The following is a 25168-nucleotide window of genomic DNA, read 5'->3' on the forward strand; positions in this document are numbered from 1 at the left end:
TGGACGTTGTCAAAAGAATGTCTAAAATTGTATTCTGTAATTATTTTGCTAATATAATGTTTACTGTAAAAAGAGCGTTTTACATTCAGAAGTGGGATTATACAAATGATAATTTGAAGTTACATTGAATTCGAATGTGAAGAGAACTATCGGAATAAATCTGTGATGAATCATTGAATGCCAAAATTAAAATTACCAGATTCTCAGATTTTTAGTTACCATGGCAAACGTCTACGTCTGTTGAAGTAAATATGTCGGGAATACCTATGGAATTGATGTCTGTACATTACTACGATTCACGACATTCATAAGAAAAACTTCGTTATGCCTGCTGCTTGGCTCACTGAAGAGGCTGTTTTTTTTAGAAACTAAATCATTGGAGACAATAATGATTGGAGTCATGTGTAGTCAAATCGGTGGCGCAACACTTCAGGCTGACAATGCGAACGTGCGTAACTGTTTAATTTATTTAATCTGATCTGTCTGTGGCCGTGAGCCTTTTGATCATATTCTGTCTGTAGCCATGACCATTCTGATCATATTCTTTCTGTAGTCATGAGCATTCTGATCATATTTTGTCTGTAATCATGAGCATTCTGATCATATTCTGTCTAGCCATGAGCATTCTGATCATATTCTGTCTGTGACCATGAACATATTCTGTCATTCATTGTCTGTGATCATATTCTGTCTGTAGTCATGAGCATTCTGATCATATTCTGTGTGCAGACATGAGCATTCTGATTTGTGTTGCTGGGCCCTATTTGTTTTAAAATATAGGTACCCAATTCAGTTCTACTTTCTCAAATTTATTTTTGTGAATACCTTACGGTATTCACTTTGCAGGATGGCCGATGTTACGTGCCGCTATCCTAGCCGATGACATCGGGCGTTTCCGGAAGTATTCGGCTGCGCGGGCAGGCTGGCAGAAGAGAAGATATGTCACGCGGCGACTATTCGATTATTATTCTCTCTGGCTGGACGTTGTCAAAAGAATGTCTAAAATTGTATTCTGTAATTATTTTGCTAATATAATGTTTACTGTAAAAAGAGCGTTTTACAATATGGTGACCTAATGCATTTCCTATTGTATGACTAAATCTAATCATGTATGTACTGTTTTGGATGTATAAATATTAATGATTCTGGTGGTGTAATTACAGATAATATCATTGACAAATGCAGCTTTGCAGTTTATTTCTATTCATGGAAGTTATTAACAATAACAGTTTAATTTTGAAACATTTATTTTTACATACAATTAAATATATTTTGTTCTTTAGACATGATCTTTGGTATATAAAATATAATATTGGTGTGTATGGCCACAATAAATTGAATAGATAAAATGGAAGTTACAGAATTCAGTCAATACAGGATATACAGATTACATGGAAATACAGATTACAAGCTAATTAAAAAAATATATCCTAATGATTATTACTTATTGGTATAAATAAAATACTTTGAGCTACAGAGAATGAATAAAATCGATCCCCATCTCAATGTTACATTGCATCAATACCCAATGGAGGTCCTCAATAAATTGTCTTACAACATTTAAAATTATGACCAAGTCATAAAAGTTGTCGTGCTAAACACGCTTTTTATTCAGCTGGTTTTACATATTATAATGTTTTGTTTGTCCACCATTCACTTGTTTTTAATACATTAACAATAGCATATCTCTATGCAAGGAATGTCCTTACAATATATCCAAATACTCACACAATAATTAATACTCTATTCTGATTATAATAAAGTTGCAAATTAAATATAACTTTTAGCCTGTTGGATGCCATAACGCAGGAAGTGCTAAATTTGGAATCCCATACTTGGTGTCAGCACTTTATACATCCTTATATTGTGATACAATAGTAAATTCATTTAAGTTGTCACACAGGAAGAGCCGTAAAGATAACAGTAAATGTATATCACTAGATATTTGTACATTGTATCAACCTAAACAGGGCATGTTTTCAGAAATTTTTGTAATTAAAAAATGAAAATAATAAAAAGTCTATCCTGATAGCATTTTTTCAGTATTTAAACTAATTTCTGATATTATGTACAAAATAAAATGTAATATTGTATTCCATTAATTATTTTCATAATAAAAATCATAATCATCTGGCTCATCAGGTATTTGTGGTGGGTCTTGTGGAATGTCTATTCCTTCTGCATCAAGCAATCGTACTTTAATGTCCATAGACAACAGAGTTTGTAAATCATTTTCAAATGATTTGCTACTCATTTTTTCTTTTAATAGAGCATTAATGCCATCAGTCCAATAATCAAATATTTGTTCATCAGGGGCCAAGAAATCTAATGATGTCATTTCAGCAGATTTTAATATGAGGGAAAATGCTAAATGTGGTGTGATTTTCCTCCCTCTTAAATCTTTGATATGAGGACAGTCTTTGCCAATAATAACACATTTTATATCAGCAACAGCCAACTTATTTCCAAGTTCTTCTAAGCTTGGTGTACTTTTCTCATCACAGTCTCCATAATGTATAACTTTATGATTTGGTGACAGGCGTACAAACCAAAACTTGTCCTTTATCCTTTGCCCTCTTGATGAATATTTTTGAACCTTGTACCACCAACTAGCACACCCAACCTTTGTTGTTGGATTAAGTCAATTATTTCAGGTGTGATTTTCTCCTTTAGTTCAACTATGGGTCGAGCATGAGATTCCCAAACTTCCCTGTTGGTTCTTTCTTGTTGCCATATTTGTGTGATTTCAGCATAAGTAAGTTGATTGATCTTTTGTCTAAATTTGTCAAGTCCCTTAGGAGAGGCTGATAATGCTCTGCTTATTTGCTCTCTCACAACACTTGACACTTTGATGAAATCTTCAATTGTAGCTCTCATCTCCTTCCATGTCTTGTTTAAGACAACTATGCAGATGCAGAACAACTCCTCAAAAGGGTGATCATGGGTGAAGAACAGAGGATGATACGTCTGACCCTGCTCACTTGGGGGATCACCAACATGTAGTATATCACACAACTGTTTCACCAACTCTACACTAGTTTTGCCAAATGGGCACTCATGTTCATCGGCCCTACAGCTATTCTCTAGAACAATCTTAGTGTAATCATCAGGGTAATATTTAGCAAAATACAACATGCAGTCTAAAGCAAGTATTCCTGGTGGAACTTCATTAAAGTCTTTTATAGGGTCAATCTCACATTTGAATCCCAGTTTCTTGAAGTCTTTAGAGTACGAGCCCACTGGTCTTCTCATAGTGACTTCTATATTTGGGTTATTATCATTTTCAAATGCAATTTTTCTTAGTTCCTTAATTTTTTCCTGTGATTCTTGTTCTTGAGAATCAGCCCTTTGTCTCATTCTAGGCTCTAACAAACCGAGCATTAAGGTCTGCAGTACATAAAGCTGATGAGCGAGCTCTGTACCTAACGCTTCTTTTGTAGTGTTTTTCGAGAACTCACTAGCTCCTATAAGATTTTCATATATAATATTTCGAGCTGGCTTGGAAGACACAGTAGCTGCAATCATTTTTTTCCTTGTCAAGTCTGCTTTTGAAAACATAGCATTGATGAGTGCAATAGTATTCTGCTGAATTTTGCTATCCTGTGTGTTTTGTAAGTGTGTGATCAAACTAGTTATTGGGACTTCTTTCTCTACATGTGAGTTTTTGGAGCTATTGAGAACAATATTCTCAAGAATTGATAAACAGCATTGTATCACTTTAGGATCCCTTGTGTTAGCATGATTGCTTACAAAACTAGCAACTTTATTTATAAATTGGTTTTCGAGTATGTCCCAAAAAATAATACCATGGTCCATGAGTTCCACAAATGTCACCAAAGCGTATTTTAACAGTTCACCATTGAATTTACCATTTTGTATATTGTTTATAATTAGAGATAAACCTTTTTTGTTTATAAACTCAAGTGCGAATGTGAGATCACTGCTTAGAGTCGATAATTTCTTCAGAGCTGTGACCTGTTCGGATTCTAAACCTGTGTTAATTTTAGTTAAAATGTCTTGCACCGTCTTTGCTGGAGATAATTCTAATCGCAGCACTGATCCATTTTTTATGTCATTTCTATTCTTTTCGGTTATGTAATTCTGGTTGTTGGTTTCGGAGAATTGCAAAGCGTAGTTTTCGGGGTCAGGAAGACCCCAAGGTTTGCACAATAACTGAATTATACTGGATAGAGGCTGGGCTTGATCGAATTCCATCAACTGCGGCACCTTGTCAGGCGCATTTAGCATCTCCACCGCGATCTTTAGTATTGTAGAGTCTTTCTCTTTAGTTGCCGACGGCATTTTCATTGGTTTAGTAGACATTTAATTAGCATTGGACTCGGATACAGATTACAAACTCCACAACACCACACCTCGAGAATGTCGCTAAAACGTTATTGACAACTTTGACATTTTGTTATTCTTACGCCAGTGACGTTCATGGAACTAAAGATGCATTCGTAGTTATATAATTTTATAACTGATGTATGCAATATTCATTTGGGGGCCCTTTCTCAAATCGCAGTCATTTATTCATCTTTAAAAAGTAGGTACAATGTTCATAAAATTTAATATGTAATTGATAATACAATATGATATTAGTACTTACATATCGACGGTTAATTGACATAATCAATTTTTTCTGCGACATTGTTTTTGCGTTTAATATATATCATCGGCACCTTTTTCTATGTTTTTAACCTAGTTACATTTTTTCGAATGTAATGTCGCTTAAGGTGGTAGCTCAAGGTCCATTTTCATACATTTTGTTTCGGCTTTAATCTGGGTAACTAAACAAGTATTGGCAAGTAAAGAATTTAAATTCACGTCTACATTTTTCTTTCAACTGCGAGAACTAATCACTAACTAGACGTGAATTTAAATTCTTTACTTGCCAATACTTGTTTAGTTACCCAGATTAAAACCGAAACAAAATGTATGAAAATGGACCTTGAGCTACCACCTTAAGTCCATTAGCCTTTCAACCATCGATATTAGATATAATACTTATACTAGGTTGTAACTATGACTAGTAAGACTTGGTATCGACAAGCTTCCTCGTGGCGCAGCGGTTGACCGGTAGAAAATTTGTATACGCCCGGACATCGTCCATCATACACAAGATGTAAAACCCATGTAGCATTCCGGGATCAGCATGTATATCAGATATCAAATAGGTCGCCATGAATCATGATGACGTATCGACTGGCGAGGTATCTTACCACTATCCCTGATGATAAGACAAGACTGTGTGCTGTGACTTTTGTCTGCCTAACAAACATAGTCATGTTAAAAAAAGTTAATAACGCCTTTAGTTGGGACCTGTGTGTTTATAACTCAGTTTATAAGTTGAAAACATAAGATATTTTTTTAAACTAGATAAGTATTTATCTACTATGTCTTTGAAATCGTACACAAAAAATTTAAAAAGGTATAGGTATACGTCATTAACCCTGAAGATGAACAACCTAAACGGCGGAAGGCGTAGGCCACATGGGTCACCGCCGACCGCCTATCGGTTAGTCAGCCCTCGCGGCTAAGTGGTTTGTAGGTACAAGTTACTAATATATAAATTATAAATAATTTAAAATTATATTCTAATAATACTAGCTTGTAAACAACTTGAGTACACTACCGCGTGGTGGTTGATTTTTTATTAACATAAATGTAGTTTCACCAATAATGCCATACCATGAAGTATTGCGCTCAAGTTGTTTGTTTGCTGGCTATAGGAACAAAAAGCAGTAACCCACGAATAAATTTTTCTCTTTCTATAATGTCTGGCTACGTAATATTTCGATTATTAGTCATGAATTTGAATAAAAACAAATAATAAAGAGGTCATTGTCAAGGATTTAATAAATATATCGTTAGGCCAACAAACAATTTGAAACATTACGTTGTTATGCACAACCTAATTATTTCTATTTACCAAGGTGGGAACACGATCTCTTGGATTTCTAGGCTATTAATTTTATTGCTGCGTCCTAGACTCCTCGACAATTTAAACTTATTTCACAAAGAGCATCCAACTCGGAATGTCTTCATGTAAGTTACTAGTTACGAAACACCTTTTTATATAAAATTGTTTTTTTTTTATATATATATTTTTTTGTAGATTACTTAAAATGCATACTCCTGCTATGGCCAGCTGTCTTGAACGGAATAGCATGTTTTCGATGCGATAGAAGACCGTATGGTTCAACGACTCAAGCCTCTCCATCGGACGGGCGTTTCAAACTTATCGTTTTGGGATTGGATAACCATGCATATATCCCGGAAGAAGTTTATACAGGTAAAATATAACCATTAGTTTTTTTTTCCAGTCATGATAGGTTTTATATGACCCTTATACTTACACGCACACACGGTTTTCACAAGCGGCTTAATTTTTACCTACTAGTTATTATTATCTTATTTTTACGACCTGCCAACTGTAATTTGACGTCCGTCTCGGGTAAATGCTAAACTTATAAAGATTAAAAAATAATATTTCCTGACCTGGGATCAAACCCGGGAACTCCAAATCCATAAATGCGGAAGCATACCTATTATAAGTACGGTCGCACGATTTATATAACAATATGATACGATATTATAGTATTACCTATCATAAGCGCGTTGGGGTAAGATCGTAGGTGGGGTAACATCGTATAAATCAAATAACTCCTAATTGTGTTATAATTTTTGTTTTCGGACAACACTACCTGCGACACCATCTTGTTCCCTACGTTCCACTAGTACACATAAGTGATTCCGTCAAATAAATAATGTTTACGGTACAAACAGAATATTGGTATTTCGTCGTTTCCTGGCAGATCCGGATTAACCCCATGCAAGAATTTGCCTAATTTTAATTAAGTATATACTGTTTCTAATTAATTTTAATTTAATAAATCTTGTGACTTGTTTATTCAAATTTGTCGAAACACGTATATTCCCTGAGATCTGATGTTTACACATGCAATTATTTGTCATTAAAGAACGGATTAAAATCGTTCGATCTAGCACTTGTAAAATCTTGCAAGTTTTTGTCAAAATTTATACACGAAGACGTCTGAACTCATTAATTACTTATGTATTTTTTTTTTAGTTTAGGTGTATGGTCGATTTTGTTTATTTGTTATTTACTTACACGTGTATGTACTATTTCTTACAGTGCCACTCATATGAGGTAAGATCGTATGCCTAGAACTATTATAAGTTCGTTTCTAAAAATATCTGAAGATTTATAATTATTTTTTGAAAATGATGAAATTTTTTGAAACAGCGTCCGGTTTAACCCCACCGCACCTTACTTATATTACGAAAAATCTATTTTTTTTTTTGCAATGTATAGGTATTATATACATATATCTAGTTACTGCAAAGCCTACTTAGCCCTTTAGGAATGCCAGCGTTAGCTTATAATGTACCTATAAAAATTTTCACACTATTATGTATACATGCTTGATACTATTCTCGTTACTTTGATTGCATCCTTATTTATGCATGCGTTATGCGCGCGAGGTCAGTTTTATACTATTTTTATTCCACAAATCATTTCACATATTTTGTGATCTGTAGGCCTGTAGCTTATTGTGACGGCATTATAAAAATGATGCAGCATTAATCCCTCTTTAAATATTTTAACAGCTTTGATGAATACTTACATGTTGGGGACTTGCAATTCGATCGCCTATTTCAAGTTAATCTCATGCTTTTGATACATACCGCGCCTTGCCAGAGAGAGAAAAAAAAAAGTGATCGTCATTAAGCTCAATATAATTATTATCTAAAAGTTGATCGTTATAGTTAAGTATCATGAATTTGATGGAGACAAATTATAAAGGAATTGGAACGATGTTTCCTTATTATTTTCACGGGAACCCGCAGTAAAACTGATTCATGTGTAGGCAGCTAATGGATGTAAGAACTAAGAATACAAAGATAGTCGTGTTAATTTGCGCTATTTAGGCCTATCTATTATGTTAAGCTGGAAGAAATTCACAAACTAACACAACGAGTATGGAATATATGCGATTAAGAAACGTGAATTGTTACATACTTAAGACTTATATAGGTTGTTTAAAAATTATTTGAATACAATAGGCAATCGGAACTTAAATTTATGCAATATTATAAAAGTAAAGAGATTATCGACATGTCTTATCTTGTAGGTACGTCTTTCTTATTTCTTAATAGGCGTAGCCCGCCGATCCGCCCGCGTGAAAAGCCATTCCCGCTACAAAGTCCATAAATCATCTGATCCATAACGCTACCCTGACAAACGTACTTCTAACAAATATCCAAACATTTTCGACAACTTCCACATTTATGAAATTAGTAAGATTACGCTTATATCGAAGATTTTATAATTCGTTTCCTTTTTTAGTGAAAATTACGGAAACAGACGGTGAAAGTCAGTTCACAGGCTTCATGATATCGGCTGAAGGCGACACTAAACCAGACCCGAGGAATCCAAGGCGGTTAATATCCTTGTTCCCCGGGGAAATTAGGCCGCGCTCCCCTGCCACTGCTAGGTACAGCGATCGATGTCTCTATTCCGTCGAACAAGCCTTAGGCTCTGTGAAGTCTAGTGTTGAGGTAAGATGAAAACTAAAGATCTACTTGCGCATTGCAGTAGATAGCTTCTACTCCTAGAATTTAACACACAAAGGAGATAGCCCGCACAAGTTTCGTTGCATTACGTCAAACATAAAAAAAATACAAGAGTCCATCATCTTCAATGTATGGCTTACCAGGCCTCTTCCACTTTGGCTAATAGGTTTAATAGCTATTTTACCAAACAGAGATAGGTAAAATCAAGTCAAGTTTATGAATTACCTCTCACTAAATCATTCATTTCATTATTCACCCCTCTTAAGAAAGATTATTAAATTATTTGTTACAACACAAAATATTATAATAGGTTTTCTGGCAAGCCCCGCCATCAGGGCATGGTTGTGTCACCCTGCGCGCGATGGTCATGGAGAATGATGAGATGTGGTTCGAAGATGGCGCGCCATTAACCGAGAAGCTGTGCGAAGACCTGAGGCAGCCAGATGACGTCGCGCCCTCGCTTAACTACGAGTGCCAGATATGTGACGAGGCTAAATATGAGGTGAGTGCAAGTAGTCTACAAACTTGTAAATCCCAATTGGAACTAAGGTTCTTTCGTTTGGAATTATCTCGTAAATGGACAAAACCGTTCCGGTAATATAATGCGACCCTGTAGACTTCTGTGTGAAATATTTCTTTAACGTTTGAAAGGAAGAACTCATAATAGAATCATCCGCTAATTTTGGAATACTTGTTACGTTTTTATATCATCATGCGCTAACGGGCGATACAGGTCCAAGGTTTAGAATAAGTCTCCAGCGTCAACGTACGGTATTAGAGCTTTAGTATGTGATCAGTCGCGTACTAAGTCTCAGTTAGTAATTTTACGTCGAATCCATTGATTCATCATTACTTCTATTTTTCAGTTCATGTTAGAATCATATTGATAATAATTATATTAGAAAAACTAGTATTCACCTTTTGCAACGGCATTTTCGCTGACATTCAACTCTAAAAGCATTACTCTTTTCGGCTTTTCGTTAATGTCGAGAATCACAAATGAAAATAACATAGTCGTCGACCCAAGAAACTTATAATAATTATTACGTATAATAATACGCAACATAAAGAACATTGCATGAATAATGTTCATATTAAAGGTCTTTTCAGATATCATTCACGGGCTTTTGGTCCCGTAACACCCATCCCAGGCTGTACCCTGAGAATGACTGGGTGCCGCGCTTTAGTGATCTGGTCGGGGCTTCCCACACCATCGAATATTTTCTATGGGCTCCTGGCTCTTTGGCCTCTGAGGGTTTCCGAGTTCTCGCTGAACACGCTAACTCCAGTCAACTGGAGGCTGAAATACGTGCAAAGGTAAACACGTGACTTTATGATAATAATTATTTTAAAAAAATTATAAACTGTTTTCATTAAGTACCTACAATATTTTATTTTGATTTTTATTGAAGTTGGAGATATATAATTTGATCTAAATAAAGTTAAATTGACGAAATTGTGTTACCCAATTAAAGAGGGTAAGCTATTAAATCTAGTAAATAGAAATCAAATTATTCATTGTCTTATCTAGATTGGAGACGGAGTGCGTACATTAATCAAAGGCAAAGGTCATGGTTACCGTAAAATGAAGAATCCTACATATGCATTCTTTCGCACGGACAAGGACCATCACCTGGTATCCGCTGCTGTGGCTCTTTATCCTTCTCCAGACTGGTTCCTGGGGGTGACCAGGTTTGAACTCTGCCAGGAAGACAACACCTGGCTTAAGGAACGGGAATTGAACCTATACCCATGGGACGCTGGCACTGACAGCGGTGTTTCATACGAGGTAGGTTCTGATATAATTTTTGATAATATGAAAAACCATTTCAAGATATAATCATCATCAGATCTTGCGACAAATAAACCCACGTTTCATTAATATTCTTTGGTTTTTAAATGAATTTAAAGCAGTAAACCATTAGAAACCATTAGAAGTCATTAAAATTCGACGAACTCCAAATTTCCAGTCACCAAATATCCAAACTTACCCACAAGATGCGATTTCAAGAGTGCAAATGAGTTCTTACGACAAAAACTCGCCATTCTACGAGATGGACATGAAAGACATGCATCCATTCGGTAAACTCCACATCAAGCTTGTAAGGACTTATCAAAGGGACTGTACGGAAGAAACAACAGAAAAACCAGAAGTGACAGGTATTTTTTTAATAATTATATTAAAAGAACAAAAAAGCCATAAGTACCGCTTGTCCCGTAAATTCCGTTTGAACTACATAAAGCTATAAAGCAATGTTATCTCGTAAATTGTGATTGTGGCAGTTCACCTCAAAACAGAAATATCTGTTAAAAGCGACGAATATTCAGTCTCCTCATGCTCATAAAATTAGACCAATTTTTATGCAGAATCGTTATGCGTTTAATTTCAGCGCTTTATAATATATCTAAAAAAATACAGAGACGATTTATTGATGTATTTCAGTTTCATTAGTGACATTGATTCAGCATTTCTTATCAAAACTTCTTTTCTAGAAGCCTCAACCGAGGCTGAGAATGGTACAACAACAGAAACAACAGTCACTGAAGAGAGTACCAAACCCGAGGAGCCAGAGCCACCTTCCAGGTACCAAAACGTACAGATAGGTAGCGGCGAGCTAGGGGGGTGAGACTTACGATCTACTTGATTATTATCCATCCTCATTCATGTTTTAAAAAAAATAACATATCTAAGGCTCGCGTAGCGTTCACATTCATAAAAGTAAATTAACGTCTTCATGATTCATGTAATATTATGTCCGTCGTTTCGCCCTAAAAAGCTAGCGTTTTAATGAAAAGTGTACATACTTAGTATGTTTTGATAAAACAAGTAAAAAATATTTTTCATTCATTGGTTTCAGACATGTTGGGTTGTTTACGGTAATATTCCTTTATATGATTTCGATTTGTAGTATAAGATATAAGCTTTGCATTGAAATAAAACTATTTTACGGATTTGATCGCGGTTTTTATATTATTATTTTCTCCCGACGTTTCGAAGACTTTGCAGCCTTCATGGTCACGGGGGGGGACTGAGGTGTTGTTCATCCGCAAAGTCAAAGTTGCAATATGTACCTACATTTTTCAAATATACAACTTTTTTTTAAATTTTTAACTGTTGACGGTCCGATCTACGTAGAATGAGTGTCTTGAGGTCTGGCAGCCGGTTTTTTGGGATCCGATTTAATTAAATGTAGAATAGGATACCAGGCTTGTGCAAGCTTTCAACCATCTTCCCTATTGAAATTTGGGTGTTTTTTTAATTTCAATAGCCTCGCGAATCATCCTAGAGGCAGGATTCGGTGTTCGTTGGCAAGGATTTGTGGTTTGTCTAATCGCAAATAATGATTGGAGCCTCCTTCAGAGTGTTCAGCGACTGCAGACTTCGTAGAGCGTCGGTGTTTCACGTCAGCTATAATATGTTCTTTTACGCGGGTCCCTATATTTCTTTTTGTTTGTTCTATATAAGAGAGGCCACAGTTGCAGTCTATCTTGTATACTGTTAGCTCATTCTGCGTAGATTGGACCGTCAACAGCTAAAATAAAAAAAAGTTGTATGTTTGAAAAATGTAGGTAGATATTGTAACTTTGACTTTGCGGATGAACAACACCTCAGTCCCCCCCGTGACCATGAAGGCTGCAAAGTCTTCGAAACGTCGGGAGAAAATAATAATATAAAAACCGCGATAAAATCCGTTAGTTTTATTTCAATGTCGTAACATTCGCGTAAACATAAGAAATCATTATATAAGCTTTGCATTTTTATCCAAATGCTCAGTGCACAGTGAGTAAGATTACCTTCATTTATGAAAGACGTAGTAAGAAATTGTTAGTAGACGGTATTGCTCTGTTCGAAAAAAGCTGAAATATTAAGGTATATACTCAATAAAGTATGGTAAAGTCCATGGAGAGGTAAAATCAATAAAATATTATAGTAGAACCGAACATTTATTACTTTGTTCATTTACTTATTAAAGTCACATGATTACGTATCTGAAAATATGTTTATTATTTTCATACTTAAGAATATTTTCCCACATAAAGATTAGAACTAATGCCCTTTGCCTTATAGAAATGTAGAAGATACAAAATGAGCTAGTTTAATGGTGTCTGGACAAATATCAAATACCAAGAGTGTAATTTTAGTATTATTTTCAATCAAGCAATTTGCTGAATGATTGTCTGCCAGGGCCTTGTTAGCATTAATTAGGACTTTAGTTACCTACTTGATATTCATTACATTTATCAATTGTTTTTCATAATTTAAATGGCAGCGCAGTTAAAATTATTTGATATGATGCGATACATTTTTATAAATATTATTTAGTGGGTAGTGAAACACATAAGTATATATGACATACTCATTATATAGACCTAAGACAGCCGTAATCCAATCAAAACAAAATCACAATGCAAAATAGTTCTGATATCAAGCAAGTTGTTAAGTATGTTCCTCGCATGAACACTCTTGTGATTAAGGATATCATTTAACCAAATACGTTAAAACATTTCATACATAATCACCGCAAATAGTTAATCTAAAGCAAGCAATTTTCGACACATAGATCCTAATCCTAACAGCAAATAAAAAGATATTACCAAAAAATCTGGTGTAATGATTGAGCCATCAACACTTTTATTTAGCGAAATGCCAATAGTAACGGATCCAGAATCACCAGAAGACTGTCCCATGTCTCAGTGGCTTGAGTGGAGTCCTTGCGAAGGTCCTTGTGAAGGAGACACGATGAAAGGGTACAGGTGGAGGGAGAGATACCATCTCGTGGACGGTGTTGCTGTTGAGAAGTATGATCCGCATGTAAGTCTCTTTTGTTGAGGTATTCACAAGTAACAAGTAGTAAATAATTGTTGTAGAAGTGACAGGAATTGTATGGTTTGCCAAGGTAGATATCCGCAGGTCCGAAACCTAAAACCAAGCTATATCTGTTTTGTTTTTTAATTATCGTACACCTTACGGTGATGGAAAACATCGTGAAGAAACATGCATACCTGAGAATTCTGCAAAAAAGAATTTAGAAAGCACGAGCAAGCTGCCAAACAGGACTGGTCTAGCGTGGACTAAGGCCTCAACCCTCTCAGTGGTAGAGGAGGCCCGTGCTCTGCAGTGGCCCGTGTAATATAATACAGAGCTGGTATTAATAAATTGTTAATATAATAAAAAAAATAATTGCAGATATTGGACAGTATTTTGGATCTCAATTTCTATGTCGTTTCATGGGAAACTGATAATTAAATCAACTTGACATAATATTTCTATTTAAAGCTTAAGTTAGCTATGGAGCAATACCACCCACATATGTAATACCAGCAGAAACATGGCCGTTCTCAATTCCTTGTTTATCGGTCTTATGCCATAGCAAGGTGTCCCCATTGCATATTCTGTTTCTAGGCTACACATACATCGGACAAGGAAGTTTCTAAGTACTGCAAAAGCCATTACGATGACTTCGAGCAGGACGAATGCGAAGACGATTGTTCAGACGACGACGCGAGCGAAGAGGAAGAAGAAATTAAAGGTAAATCTGCTTCATGTACTATTAAAACTGTTTTAAATGCGTTTTTGGTGTAAATGGGTAGTACAAAGGAGTGCTCCTTACATCGAAATGTTTCAAAGGAAGGCTTCTATCTGTCTACATATTATAAAACAAAGTCCCCAAAAGCTGTCTGTATTTTCTAAAAATCTACTTAACGGCTTCTTTTACGGTTTTTACTAAAATATAGTGCAATTCTTGAGGAAGGTTTAGATTAATAGTACATTACTGTTTTATGTAAATTGAGTGATATATAACGATAAATGTTTAAGAAGTAGCGTGGTTGTGAAAAATATTAACTGTTTATTTCTATTTCAGTGGATCGCAGAATCATGCCGCCAATCACGCCAGGAGGGTCGTGGTCAAAGAGACGCGAAATAAACAAGCCAAAATATTTTTTGCACAGAAATTGATTCGTTTTAAGTACATATTTACTCTTTATTCTAGATTTATATAGTTTTATTAAGATTGAACAGAATAAACAATTCACTGTAATATTTGCTATCATTTATCCCCTCTTAGTAGGCAAATATCTCTCTACTTATATCAACTAATACATAGTTCTTTAGGATAGAAAAACAATGGACGAGAGCACCAGAATGTACTATTTTAGGTCCATGAATTAATCATCTAGTTGCGTTAGTTACGAAACGGGAGGTGGAATTAACTCCTAATTTGAGTAATTATGACAATTTTAGTGACGCATTGTTGAACGATGTGTGCTTTGCATCGCTTGTGTTAATATAGAATGCAGTAAACATGCGCGTCAATATATTTGTAGGTAAGTTTGTGTTCTTATTCGTATTACGATTTAGTGCCGATGTGTAACGATAAATGTTTTTGTATCCACTTGCCTAAAATTGGGAACAGTGATCAATAATTTCTTAGGTATTACGAAAGTAATTACTTAGGTATGTATATAAAAATCAAGGATATGAGATATATTGGTGTTAATACTATAATATTTTAGATTTTCTACGACTATTCAGTATGAAAAGGGTGTTTGCATGACCTTATCTCAACGATTTGATATAATTTTAGCGAGGGAGTAATGTACCTATAAGAAAAAGAATCATCTACGAAAATACTGATACAAATTTTCATTTCTCAGGTTTTATCCAAATAAGCCTAATCTTATTCCTGCAAAATATAGTTTGCAATGACGAAGTTTGCGACAGGCGACCTCTCGGCACTAAAATAGATCCTCTACCGCCTGATAATCAGTTTTTTATCGAAATTGATGGCATATTGGATGACCACTACATACCACAAAATGAATATATTGGTAAGGATGACTTTACTATTTTTTTAGTTGTTCAGGTGAAGGAAAACATCGTGAGGAAACCTGCATACCTGAGAAGTTCTCTGTAGGAATTTCGAGGGTGTGTGAAGTCTACCAATCCGCACTAGGCCAGCGTGGTGGACTAAGGCCTAATCCCTCTCAGTAGTAGAGGAGGCCCGTGCTCAGCAGTGGGACAGTATATAATACAGGGCTGATATTATTATATTATTATTATAAGTCTAATCAGGATTTAGGAAAAGTGTGTACATTAACTTTTAAGTATGACTTAGCTTGGCTCATAGGCGCCGAGAGGGGGTTGCAAAAAATAAACAATAAAAAATATAAGTCCCAGAATAAATTTGCAACAATGGAAACTATCGACTACAGAGGTTTTTTAAGATAAAGCATTTTCAAAAACCAGCGCGATTTGAATATGAAAAAAAAACTTTATGATATATTGTTTAGTGCGTAGGTGTCAATGCACCACCCTAAAACTAACCGTGGAGGCGTCTATGGCTAGGCTGTCTATTTATAATCCTATATAAGCATTTAATTTTATTTGCGACTACGCTTACTAGCCGTATCACGTGACCTCTGAATATAAAAAAAACAGGAAAATGATAGGGGCAGGTTTTGTCATCGGTTGGCAAAAGTGGGTAGGCCTATATACTTAATAAGAGTGCTTGTTGAAATTTGCAACTACTTTGATTTTTAATAATGTACTTCTAATCGTCATGTACAGAAAATACGCTGAATCAATAAATTCATGATTTTAATGTAGCCCGGTACAATATGTTCTAGTTCGGTTGAAGGCGCGAGATAAAAAGTCCACGTTTATTGCGTTCACAATATCTCTGCAAGAAGACACTATACCGAACAGAAGCAATCCTCGCAAACCTATATTCTTGAAGGCTGGAAGACTGGAGCTCTTACCCAACTCCACCACAACCAAGTACAGTTTGTTTTGTAACAATACTATCATGGAATCCGACATAACGGCCAAAAATTTTGTCGAGGTAAGGTCAGGTCCAATGCTGAAGTACAACTTAAGAATGAAAATAGCCCTGTTGCATATAAGATAGGGACTACCTAACTTACTTTCTCTCTTTCTTTCTAACGTAACTAGCATAGCAGGCGAAATTAACTTGTCAAAGCTTATTTAATTTGACAACCCCTTAAAAGCCGGTGAAATTTACCTACTAGGTACATACTTAATCGTACGATGAAAATCAATGGTTCTAGAAAATAACGAGTCGATTCAGTCCTTTTTATATTACGCTACTAGGTATTGTGGAGAGCGCCAGATAAAGAAAACAAATGTGTGACTGTTTTCGCTGTGGTGGCCGTAAAGCCCAACGTGTGGTACAGTTACGAAGGGCCCCTGTCTAAGCGTTTATGTGAAGATACAAGGAAAGCTGACGACATGCAACCCTTGGAGAATGATAATTGCAGGGTCTGTGAGGACGCTAGATATCAGGTAATGTCAAGCGTGTTAGTTCATGTTTATGCTATAAGGCTACATTTAACTGCATTGGTCTGTCATAATGGCCCTCGTAAATGTGTTGACCTTTGTATCTTTATTTATTGCTTTGAACGACGAGAAGAGCTTGCCGTTCGCCTGATGGTACGACTGCCTGTAAACAACAGAAACACTATCCAACACTTTGAATTACAAATTATTGTTTAGTATTCTAATGCGCTCGCCATTTTGAGACATGAGATGTTAAGTCTCTTTATGTCCAGTAATTACACTGGCTACAATGTCCTTCAAACCAAAACACAGCAGTGACTACACACTTCTGCTTGGTAGTAGAAAAAGACATTGCGGTAGTACCTACCCAGGCGGCCTCTCACATATGAGCAACCTACCACCAGTAAGTATATCGCACTCTTAATAAAACAATGACCCATTCCAAAATTGCAAATTTGTTACCTTGTACTTTTTTCCCTTTTTTCGTGCTATAGATTTAATTTTTTAACCTACTTCAAAAAAAAGGAGGAGGTTATCAATTCGATGTGAATTTTTTTTTTTATTTCCTATCTTAAGTAAGTTCAATTTTATAGCAACTTCAAAAAAAAAAGGTAGCAAACAATAATTTGGTTTTCGATGACTGCTACAAATTAACAATTTTGAAATAGGTCATTATTTAATTAAGAGTGCGATATACTCCACTTACCATCGAAGGCATTGACCACCTTGCTGTGCCCATGTAATTAAAACTTCCTTGTTCGATTCAGAAGTCTGTAAGTTTATGTAAGTAGGTACGTTATTTGCCATTCTGACCTTCCCTAAATTTATGCATATAAGTTCAACATTTTGCTCGCGAGGCAAACATATTTTAACAAAATTATTTTGTAACACGGGCACTTATCCATACTTACAGTTATAAAACACATATATGTTGTTTTTGTATAATAGTGTTTTCTTCTTAGCTGACATTCGAAGGTTTATGGTCTTACAACACACACATGCAAATATTTCCCGAAAACGTGGACCTTGCGAGGTTCAGTGATGTCGTGGGCGCTTCACACAGCAAATCTTTCAGTTTGTACAAATATACGTCTGAAGCCACATTGGGACTGAAGATGTTGGCTGAACAAGGCAACACTACGAAACTAGAGTTGGAAATTCAAGAAAAGGTATGTACATAAATAGAGTTGGGTCACCTACTACTAGCATTGAAAAAGTGATCATAATTATACAATTCCGAAAGGCGAGGTTGACCGCAGCCACCGCATGTAAAATACCTTGGTTGGTAACATAAGGCGTTAGAAGATACTCGATAAATATTGCTATCTCGCGACTATGAACCGTGTATTCAGTGTCAATTCTAATATCGTAAATAAAATACAAAACAGTAAGTATGTTTTAAGGCTATTTATTTTCTGTACAGTTGGGTAAAACGGTTCGTACAGTGATCAAAGCGACGGCTCCGCCCGCTACCGACATGTCGACCGTGACCAGCTTCCGCGCCACTCGGGAGCATCATCTCGTCTCTCTGGCCACTGGCCTGCTCCCCTCGCCCGACTGGTTCCTTGGAGCGGCTAACTTGGAACTGTGCTCAGTTCATACTAACGATTGGGCTGACAACATAGTCTTCAATTTGTACCCCATGGACGCTGGCACTGATAAAGGAACGAAGTTTGAGGTAACTTCAAAAATAAACTTTTACCACAATACAATCACTGTTGATATACATAAAGGACGCATTACTAAATGGACAGTAAGGGTACTTGAACCAATTTACTCCTAATAGAACAGTATTAGAATTTAAAACTATCCGTAATTTTGGAAGACACTGAAAATTCCAACAGAAAAAGACACAGAAGTATGTTTGTTTTATATATACATCACCCCATTATTTCCAGTCACCAAATGAAGAACTGTCACCACCTCAGCCAATATCACCATTAAAGAACAGTCCAGAATTTAACAAAGAAGAAATGAAACCTTTAGCTAGATTGCGCTTAACATTGATTCGAACATACGATACACCCAACTGCTCGCTGGAGATAGAGCCGGGTGAAAAAAGTAAGAAGTATATCACAATAAGTTATTGTAGGGAGCGTATTAACTATTAACCTAAGATTTGTAGTTAATTATTATCAAACGATGTTTCCTTTCCCGTTAGCCATTTACCATCAGAGCTGAAACTAAGTCTAGCGAGAATGGGACAATTAGATATATTGTGATACTGTTATTGGTGGATTTTGCTTAACGCATCGCTTAGTGCTTTCCTATAATACTAATAAATACACACAATAACTTTTGACATAAAACAGCCAATATTCAACATATGCACGAACTGTCCACTCCAAGTATAAATGAAATTGATCATTTATTATGTATTTTTAAAATTTACGTGAAGGTACTGATCTACTAATACTGTTAATACAAATTATAGAGGGGGGGGGGGGGCAAATTACGTATCAAATAGCGGAACCTGCCCCCTTTAGCGAAACACAATTTTCAAACTTATGCCAATCACGCAAACCCTAATGAGAACTATTGGGAAAAAAATACTAATTATAGATCCAGACGAAGACAATTCTGGCGAGAATGGTGTTGACGGTGGAACTGACGGTGGTGGTGGTGATGGTGAAGGTGATGGTGATGGTGATAATAATGGTGATAGCAAGGGAGGACCTCAAGAAACACCCGAACAAACTTTAACAAGGTGATCCATTGCCTTTAGCTATCTTAGATTACTTCGTTTTTTACCGACATTGTTAATACGAATATTTTGGAAATGTTTTGTTGAATGATTCGCTAGAAGTGAATATTGAAACACAAACAGCTGGGGCCTTATTCTCTATCCCGCACGTTATTATAACAGTGCGTAACAAGCACGTAACACAACGCATCATGTTTAGGACTATAGAAATTTGGTTTACAGAATACCATTCCACGCACATTTCTCGAAGATAACATGACACGGCCGCGTTACGCGTTCACACTACCATACAGAATAAGGGCCCTGATATTTAACCCTCGGATAGGCCATGTCCTGGATAAACATAGGCAAGTTATTGTCCCGACAATTTGCGTCCTTGGAAAATAATAGGATTTTTATATATATGGCACGTCGAACAGGGGGCGCTATAAATCGCTAGTGTTTTTGGAAGTTTAAAGCGATATAGTGTTTACCCGCGGGTGAAGTCTCCAGCAACGCCTAGTAAGCTATAAGTAAAAATGCTTTGTTCATCTCTCGTCAGTCAGTTTAATCTAGTGGAACCCATCTATTTTCCATCAAGTGCAGTGAAGTCAATTTGCTATGCGTATAAAAAAAATCGTAAATGTTATAAGATCCATATAGGCAGGCTTATGATAGGCTGATATTATTTTATTTTTATAGTGCGGCGCCAGTTGCAGATCCAGAGTCCACGATAGATTGTCCGATGACGACATGGGAGGAATGGCTTCCCTGCGAAGGCGATTGCGCTGAGGGTGTGCGAAACGGGTACCGCATTCGGTTTCGCTACCACATGGTTAATGGTGTCGCAGTAGGCAAATTCACAGATGAAGTGAGTTATTTCCATATTTGACCAAACTTGTTGGTGTAACAGCTATGCAGGTGACGATCGTGTCAATAATATTTGGTCCAATATTCACCACTTAACTGTATCCAATTGAGCAAACTAGATATTTATAAATCTTGAGTTCTATGTTTGTGATATTACTTAATTATTTTTTAGGGTATCAAGATTGATGATAGGGGAGTTCCGTCGTTATGTAAAAAGAAATATTCCTCCGATGACTTAGAAGAAATAGAGGAGTGTGAAGAAAGCTGCGAAGAAGAAGCTGAAGGTAAGCGAAGTTTTGTAGTTATTTGCAAATGTTGGCATGGTTTTTTCTATTCTTCTTATTCAACTATAACTAATACCTAGCATCCTACTAAGGTTACAAAATCAGATAAGCTAATATTTTTATCTTGATTTAAAAGTACTAAATGATCGTCTATTATTTTTTGCCCTATTCAAGGTTCGATTCCCGACAGAGTTGAAACTAGGACACCTACTTATTGCTATGTGTGTTCCTTACCATGATGATGTGTAATTTCAGAGAGTAATAAAAAAATACAATATGATTAACCGACCCAGCATCCGAACTCGGCAGCTCAACTCAGTGTTATATCGCGCACATTTTATAAATATGCCACCGTTTATGTATTTAACAAATTTAGATTTTATTTCAGAAACTACTGAAGCTGAAGAATTGGAAGAATAATTACGAGAAATGATATGGCGTAGTCTATAGATGAAAGTTGCCTTTTTAATACAAAATGAACATATACGTGTATTCATCAAATTGTAATTTTTTTGTTGCATTGTATCTGATATCCCACCTTTTTTTATTTAAAAGGTTTATTAGTGCATACAATGTATTTATTAAACGTAGTGTTTGAAATATATAGTGTTTTTATTTTGCCAGGCGCATAGTCAAAAGAGTTATCCGCGAAATAGTTGGTTTACAGCAAAGAGACAATCCAAGATCTTGAATTTTTTAGAGTTAGGGCAAAATCTGAATGATGCTGCCCCCACCCACTTATATTTTTACTTTTGTTGTCATCATCATCGTCATTCCGCGCCCCGCGGGAAATAATTTATGTGTGTAATGTACTGGAAGTCTCAGTAGTCAAAGTTGCGTTAAGGAGAGTTGTGTGGCTGCAAAGCGATTACACATAAAAGAACAAGTTTATTTATTTGCTCACTTCCATCAACAATACCATTAGATAACGCCTCAGGAACGAAACCAAAACTCAAATATGGCACGACCGAATATAAGGTCAGGTGGGGCAAGTGCGCCGATGGGGTAAGTGCACCTACCCTAAAAAAATCGAGAACTATTGATGTTATACAATTACCGCAATCTTACATCTATGCTACTAACTGAAATACAGTTCCACTAAAAAACATAAATGTCTATGTTCATTTTAATACGATTTATTCGCCATTTTATTTTAAGTGTCATTTAGACCTGTAAACCGAGATGACCCCGTGAAAGATAACATCAAATATTTCAAGATATTTAACATATTTCTGTAAACCATTAAGGTGAAAACATAGTTTAAACCTTTAATTTTAACTTCCTGCCTGAATTTTATTTATATATACTAAAATAAAGGATTTTTTAGCAATGCGAAAAAATGTACCTAAAAATTTTCGAGTAGGGCAAGTGCGCCACAGTTAATAGTCGTATGGCGCACTTGCCCCTGATCCATATATAACCAACCTTTTTTGAGAATAAGTTTTACTAATATGAATTATTATTATTAAAATGTTATACTTAACAGCAGAATTTTTTGTACTCAGGGTATTTTGTTTTGAGCCGACTTAAATAAAAGGGCGTATTAGTTAATTCGTTTTTACAGAAGAAAAACTGAAATACCTTGGTCTAGAGCAACTTTATGTGAATAGGTTGCAACTGTTCGATCAGGCACGTTATCTGGATATAATGCAGCTAAAACATATAAAATGTCATAAGGCCAAATTCTAAGTAATTGAGTTATAACGCATTCAAAATTGTTAATTCCTACATTTTTGTGTGTTTGTTTTAGTTTTTAGAAATAAAATGGATTTTATATTAGGGCTACCATTTTTTATTCCAACATATCCGCACACAAAACTCTAACATAGCAAAAAATTATATATCAAAAAAAATAATTAAAACATGTTTTCAAGCCCTGATATACATATATATGGCGCACTTACCCCGAATTTGATTTGACAGCCATAGTTTGTTATAATATTGAGTGATTAAAAATTATCCAAGAGCAATGCGAGTAAAACTTATTTCTCTATGGACTAAAGTGAGTGTTTTCTTTATAATGTTTCATATTGGCGTTTTTTTTTTACACAGGCGCACTTACCCCATTTCCGGAGGCAAGTGCGCCTACTACCATTTTTTTTAGTTTGAGCAAAATATTATTAATTTATGGTCCGATTTTCTTGAATGGCTACAGGTTGTTATCACAAAATACCAAATATTCTTAAATTAATAAAATTACATTCTTAAGTCAGCACAAAAAAAAAATATTTTGCATTGAATCCAGCTATGAAAATTTTATGGCGCACTTCCCCCGACTGACCTTACTATCAAATGGAGAAACTATGTAAAGGTCTCATATTGTCAACCTAAACTATACTTTGTACCGTAGTAATAAAGCGCGATTTAGATTGTATTAACATTCACTTTTGACGGGAAGAGATAAGAAATGTACGGTAATTTGGTCCCAAATTCAACTTTATTACGTTAATTATAAAGCATTACGGACACAGCATTTTACTTACGCCATTTTAAAATTTACGATACGACAGAGTCGCGCTTCGTATTTTCATTTTATAAGAATAATTTGAGAAAAATATTTTTATTATGTTTGTATAATAATACAGATTCATTCCTTATGATTAACAAATGGGGCATTCCACGTGAAGCGGGCACGAAAAAAAACTCGATGTCTCAGATTTTCGTAATATTTCATTATGTTATACCTGTATATGTCCTCGATACAGATACAAAATATTATTAAAGTATAAAGCCTGGTAAGCGAGTTAAAGGACTTTGAAGTTTTGACTGGCCGGCTGGTATACGCCACTTCGAATCAATTATCAAGTTTTTAAATGTTACAATAAAATAAATAAAGCAATGAAATAAATACTTCATTTAATGAGCTTTTTATTGTATTTTTGAAATTGAAAAATGTTTTTTCTTTGAAAAATGTGTTTGAAAGTTTCAAACTTGAATTTCACAAAGTTGGCATATTTATATTTTTTTCTAAAAATAGCTACTATTGTATAGATAATCCTGCGAAGTTTCATAATGGGCTGAAAAGTAGTTTAGGAGCTAGACCGATTACAGTGCCGAAGCGCGGCGGTCGCCAGAAAGAGCGAAGTAGTAAAACTTTCAATTAAACGAAATACTTTCGATTAGAGTATTTTATCATGTTTTGCATCGCTCTAACGATTCAATTACATCTGATTATAATATAAAAAAATATATTTATATTACTGACGGTGCACAACAACATTTGAAACTTGGCAAGGATAATATATATATACAATATTGGCTATTTTAGTAGAAAAAAGTTATTATATAAATATGCCAACTTTGTGAAATACAAGTTTGAAACATTAAAATATATATGAATAATAATAATAAATAGTAGTAGTAATAATAATATGAGTTTGTGGCATTGATGTTCTAGCCTACATGTATAAGCGGTCGGGTATCGTGATGGCTTTGTTTAATGCGTTATGTAAACTAGCCTGTGTCTCCAGGCGTTTTAGGTTACCACCGAGACCGTCAAATTGCCCTTCTGCCATGTGAAGTGGCACGAAAATGAAATTCTGCATCTTTACCACAATCCTGTTTGAAATATAACAAGTTAATACAATTAAATCTTTTAAAATGTTGTTGTGCACCGTCAGTAATATAAATATATTTTTTATATTATAATTAGATGTAATTGAATCGTTAGAGCGATGCAAAACATGATAAAATAGTCTAATCGAAAGTATTTAGTTTAATTGAAAGTTTTACTACTTCGCTCTTTCTGGCGACCGCCGCGCTTCGGCACTGTAATCGGTCTAGCTCCTAAACTAATTCTCAGCCCATTATGAAACTTCGCAGAGATTATCTATACAATAGTAGCTATTTTTAGAAAAAAAAATAAAAAAAAAATACAAATATGCCAACTTTGTGAAATTCAAGTTTGAAACTTTCAAACATATTTTTTCAAAGAAAAAAACATTTTTCAATTTCCAAAAATACAATAAAAAGCTCAATAAATGAAGTATTTATTTCATTGCTTTATTTATTTTATTGTAACATTTAAAAACTTGATAATTGATTCGAAGTGGCGTATACCAGCCGGCCAGTCAATACTTCAAAGTCCTTTAACTCGCTTACCAGGCTTTACACTTTAATAATATTTTGTATCTGGATCGAGGACATATACAGGTATAACATAATCAAATATTACGAAAATCTGAGACATCAAGTTTTTTTTCGTGCCCGCTTCACGTGGAATGCCCCAAATATTATATAACTATACAACATATTATACCTTATTTTTTTTTTTTTTTTTTTTTTTTTTTTTTTGTTTTCGCGGAGAAAGTGCCTTATTACTACCGCCCAGCCTTCGTGGGGGGCGACTGAGCGGTTATGCTGGGGTAACCGTGCCTTACGGTCCGGCGTTGAGCCGCCCGGATTTGATGGTGACCTTCGGGCGACCGCCGG

At 35.4% G+C, this 25168-nt stretch overlaps 3 protein-coding genes across 5 annotated transcripts; 2 read left to right on the forward strand and 1 right to left on the reverse strand.

The window, feature by feature from the left end:
* Positions 1 to 1169: 1169 nt before the first annotated feature.
* LOC115443039 (engulfment and cell motility protein 1) lies at positions 1170 to 4432 on the reverse strand. The gene is given in 2 exon segments (XM_030168307.2): positions 1170 to 2592; positions 2595 to 4432. Coding segments are annotated over 2 exon segments (2223 nt in total). The 5' UTR covers positions 4324 to 4432; the 3' UTR covers positions 1170 to 2098.
* Positions 4433 to 5964: 1532 nt separating this feature from the next.
* Positions 5965 to 14642, forward strand: LOC115443068 (spondin-1). Of its 3 annotated transcripts, none has more exons than XM_037442468.1 (11): positions 5965 to 6048; positions 6119 to 6295; positions 8375 to 8586; positions 8912 to 9103; positions 9712 to 9918; positions 10133 to 10390; positions 10572 to 10761; positions 11095 to 11224; positions 13243 to 13414; positions 14006 to 14132; positions 14466 to 14642. In XM_037442468.1, exons 1-11 carry the CDS (start codon positions 6039 to 6041, stop codon positions 14558 to 14560), a joined length of 1770 nt encoding a protein of 589 aa, XP_037298365.1. In that variant the 5' UTR covers positions 5965 to 6038; the 3' UTR covers positions 14561 to 14642. The 3 variants fall into 3 exon arrangements, with proteins under 3 accessions (XP_037298365.1, XP_037298367.1, XP_037298366.1); XM_037442470.1 differs by having other exon boundaries at positions 11095 to 11185; XM_037442469.1 differs by having other exon boundaries at positions 11098 to 11224.
* A 178-nt stretch (positions 14643 to 14820) lies between these two features.
* On the forward strand, positions 14821 to 21213 carry LOC115443067 (spondin-2-like). The gene is made up of 11 exons (XM_037442471.1): positions 14821 to 14928; positions 15259 to 15432; positions 16231 to 16445; positions 16715 to 16906; positions 17863 to 18069; positions 18324 to 18578; positions 18799 to 18961; positions 19463 to 19607; positions 20286 to 20454; positions 20626 to 20737; positions 21126 to 21213. Exons 1-11 carry the CDS (start codon positions 14907 to 14909, stop codon positions 21155 to 21157), a joined length of 1686 nt encoding a protein of 561 aa, XP_037298368.1. The 5' UTR covers positions 14821 to 14906; the 3' UTR covers positions 21158 to 21213.
* Positions 21214 to 25168: the final 3955 nt, after the last annotated feature.

This window comes from Manduca sexta, chromosome 24, assembly GCF_014839805.1.
Source record: "Manduca sexta isolate Smith_Timp_Sample1 chromosome 24, JHU_Msex_v1.0, whole genome shotgun sequence".
Classification (NCBI taxonomy): domain Eukaryota; kingdom Metazoa; phylum Arthropoda; class Insecta; order Lepidoptera; family Sphingidae; genus Manduca; species Manduca sexta.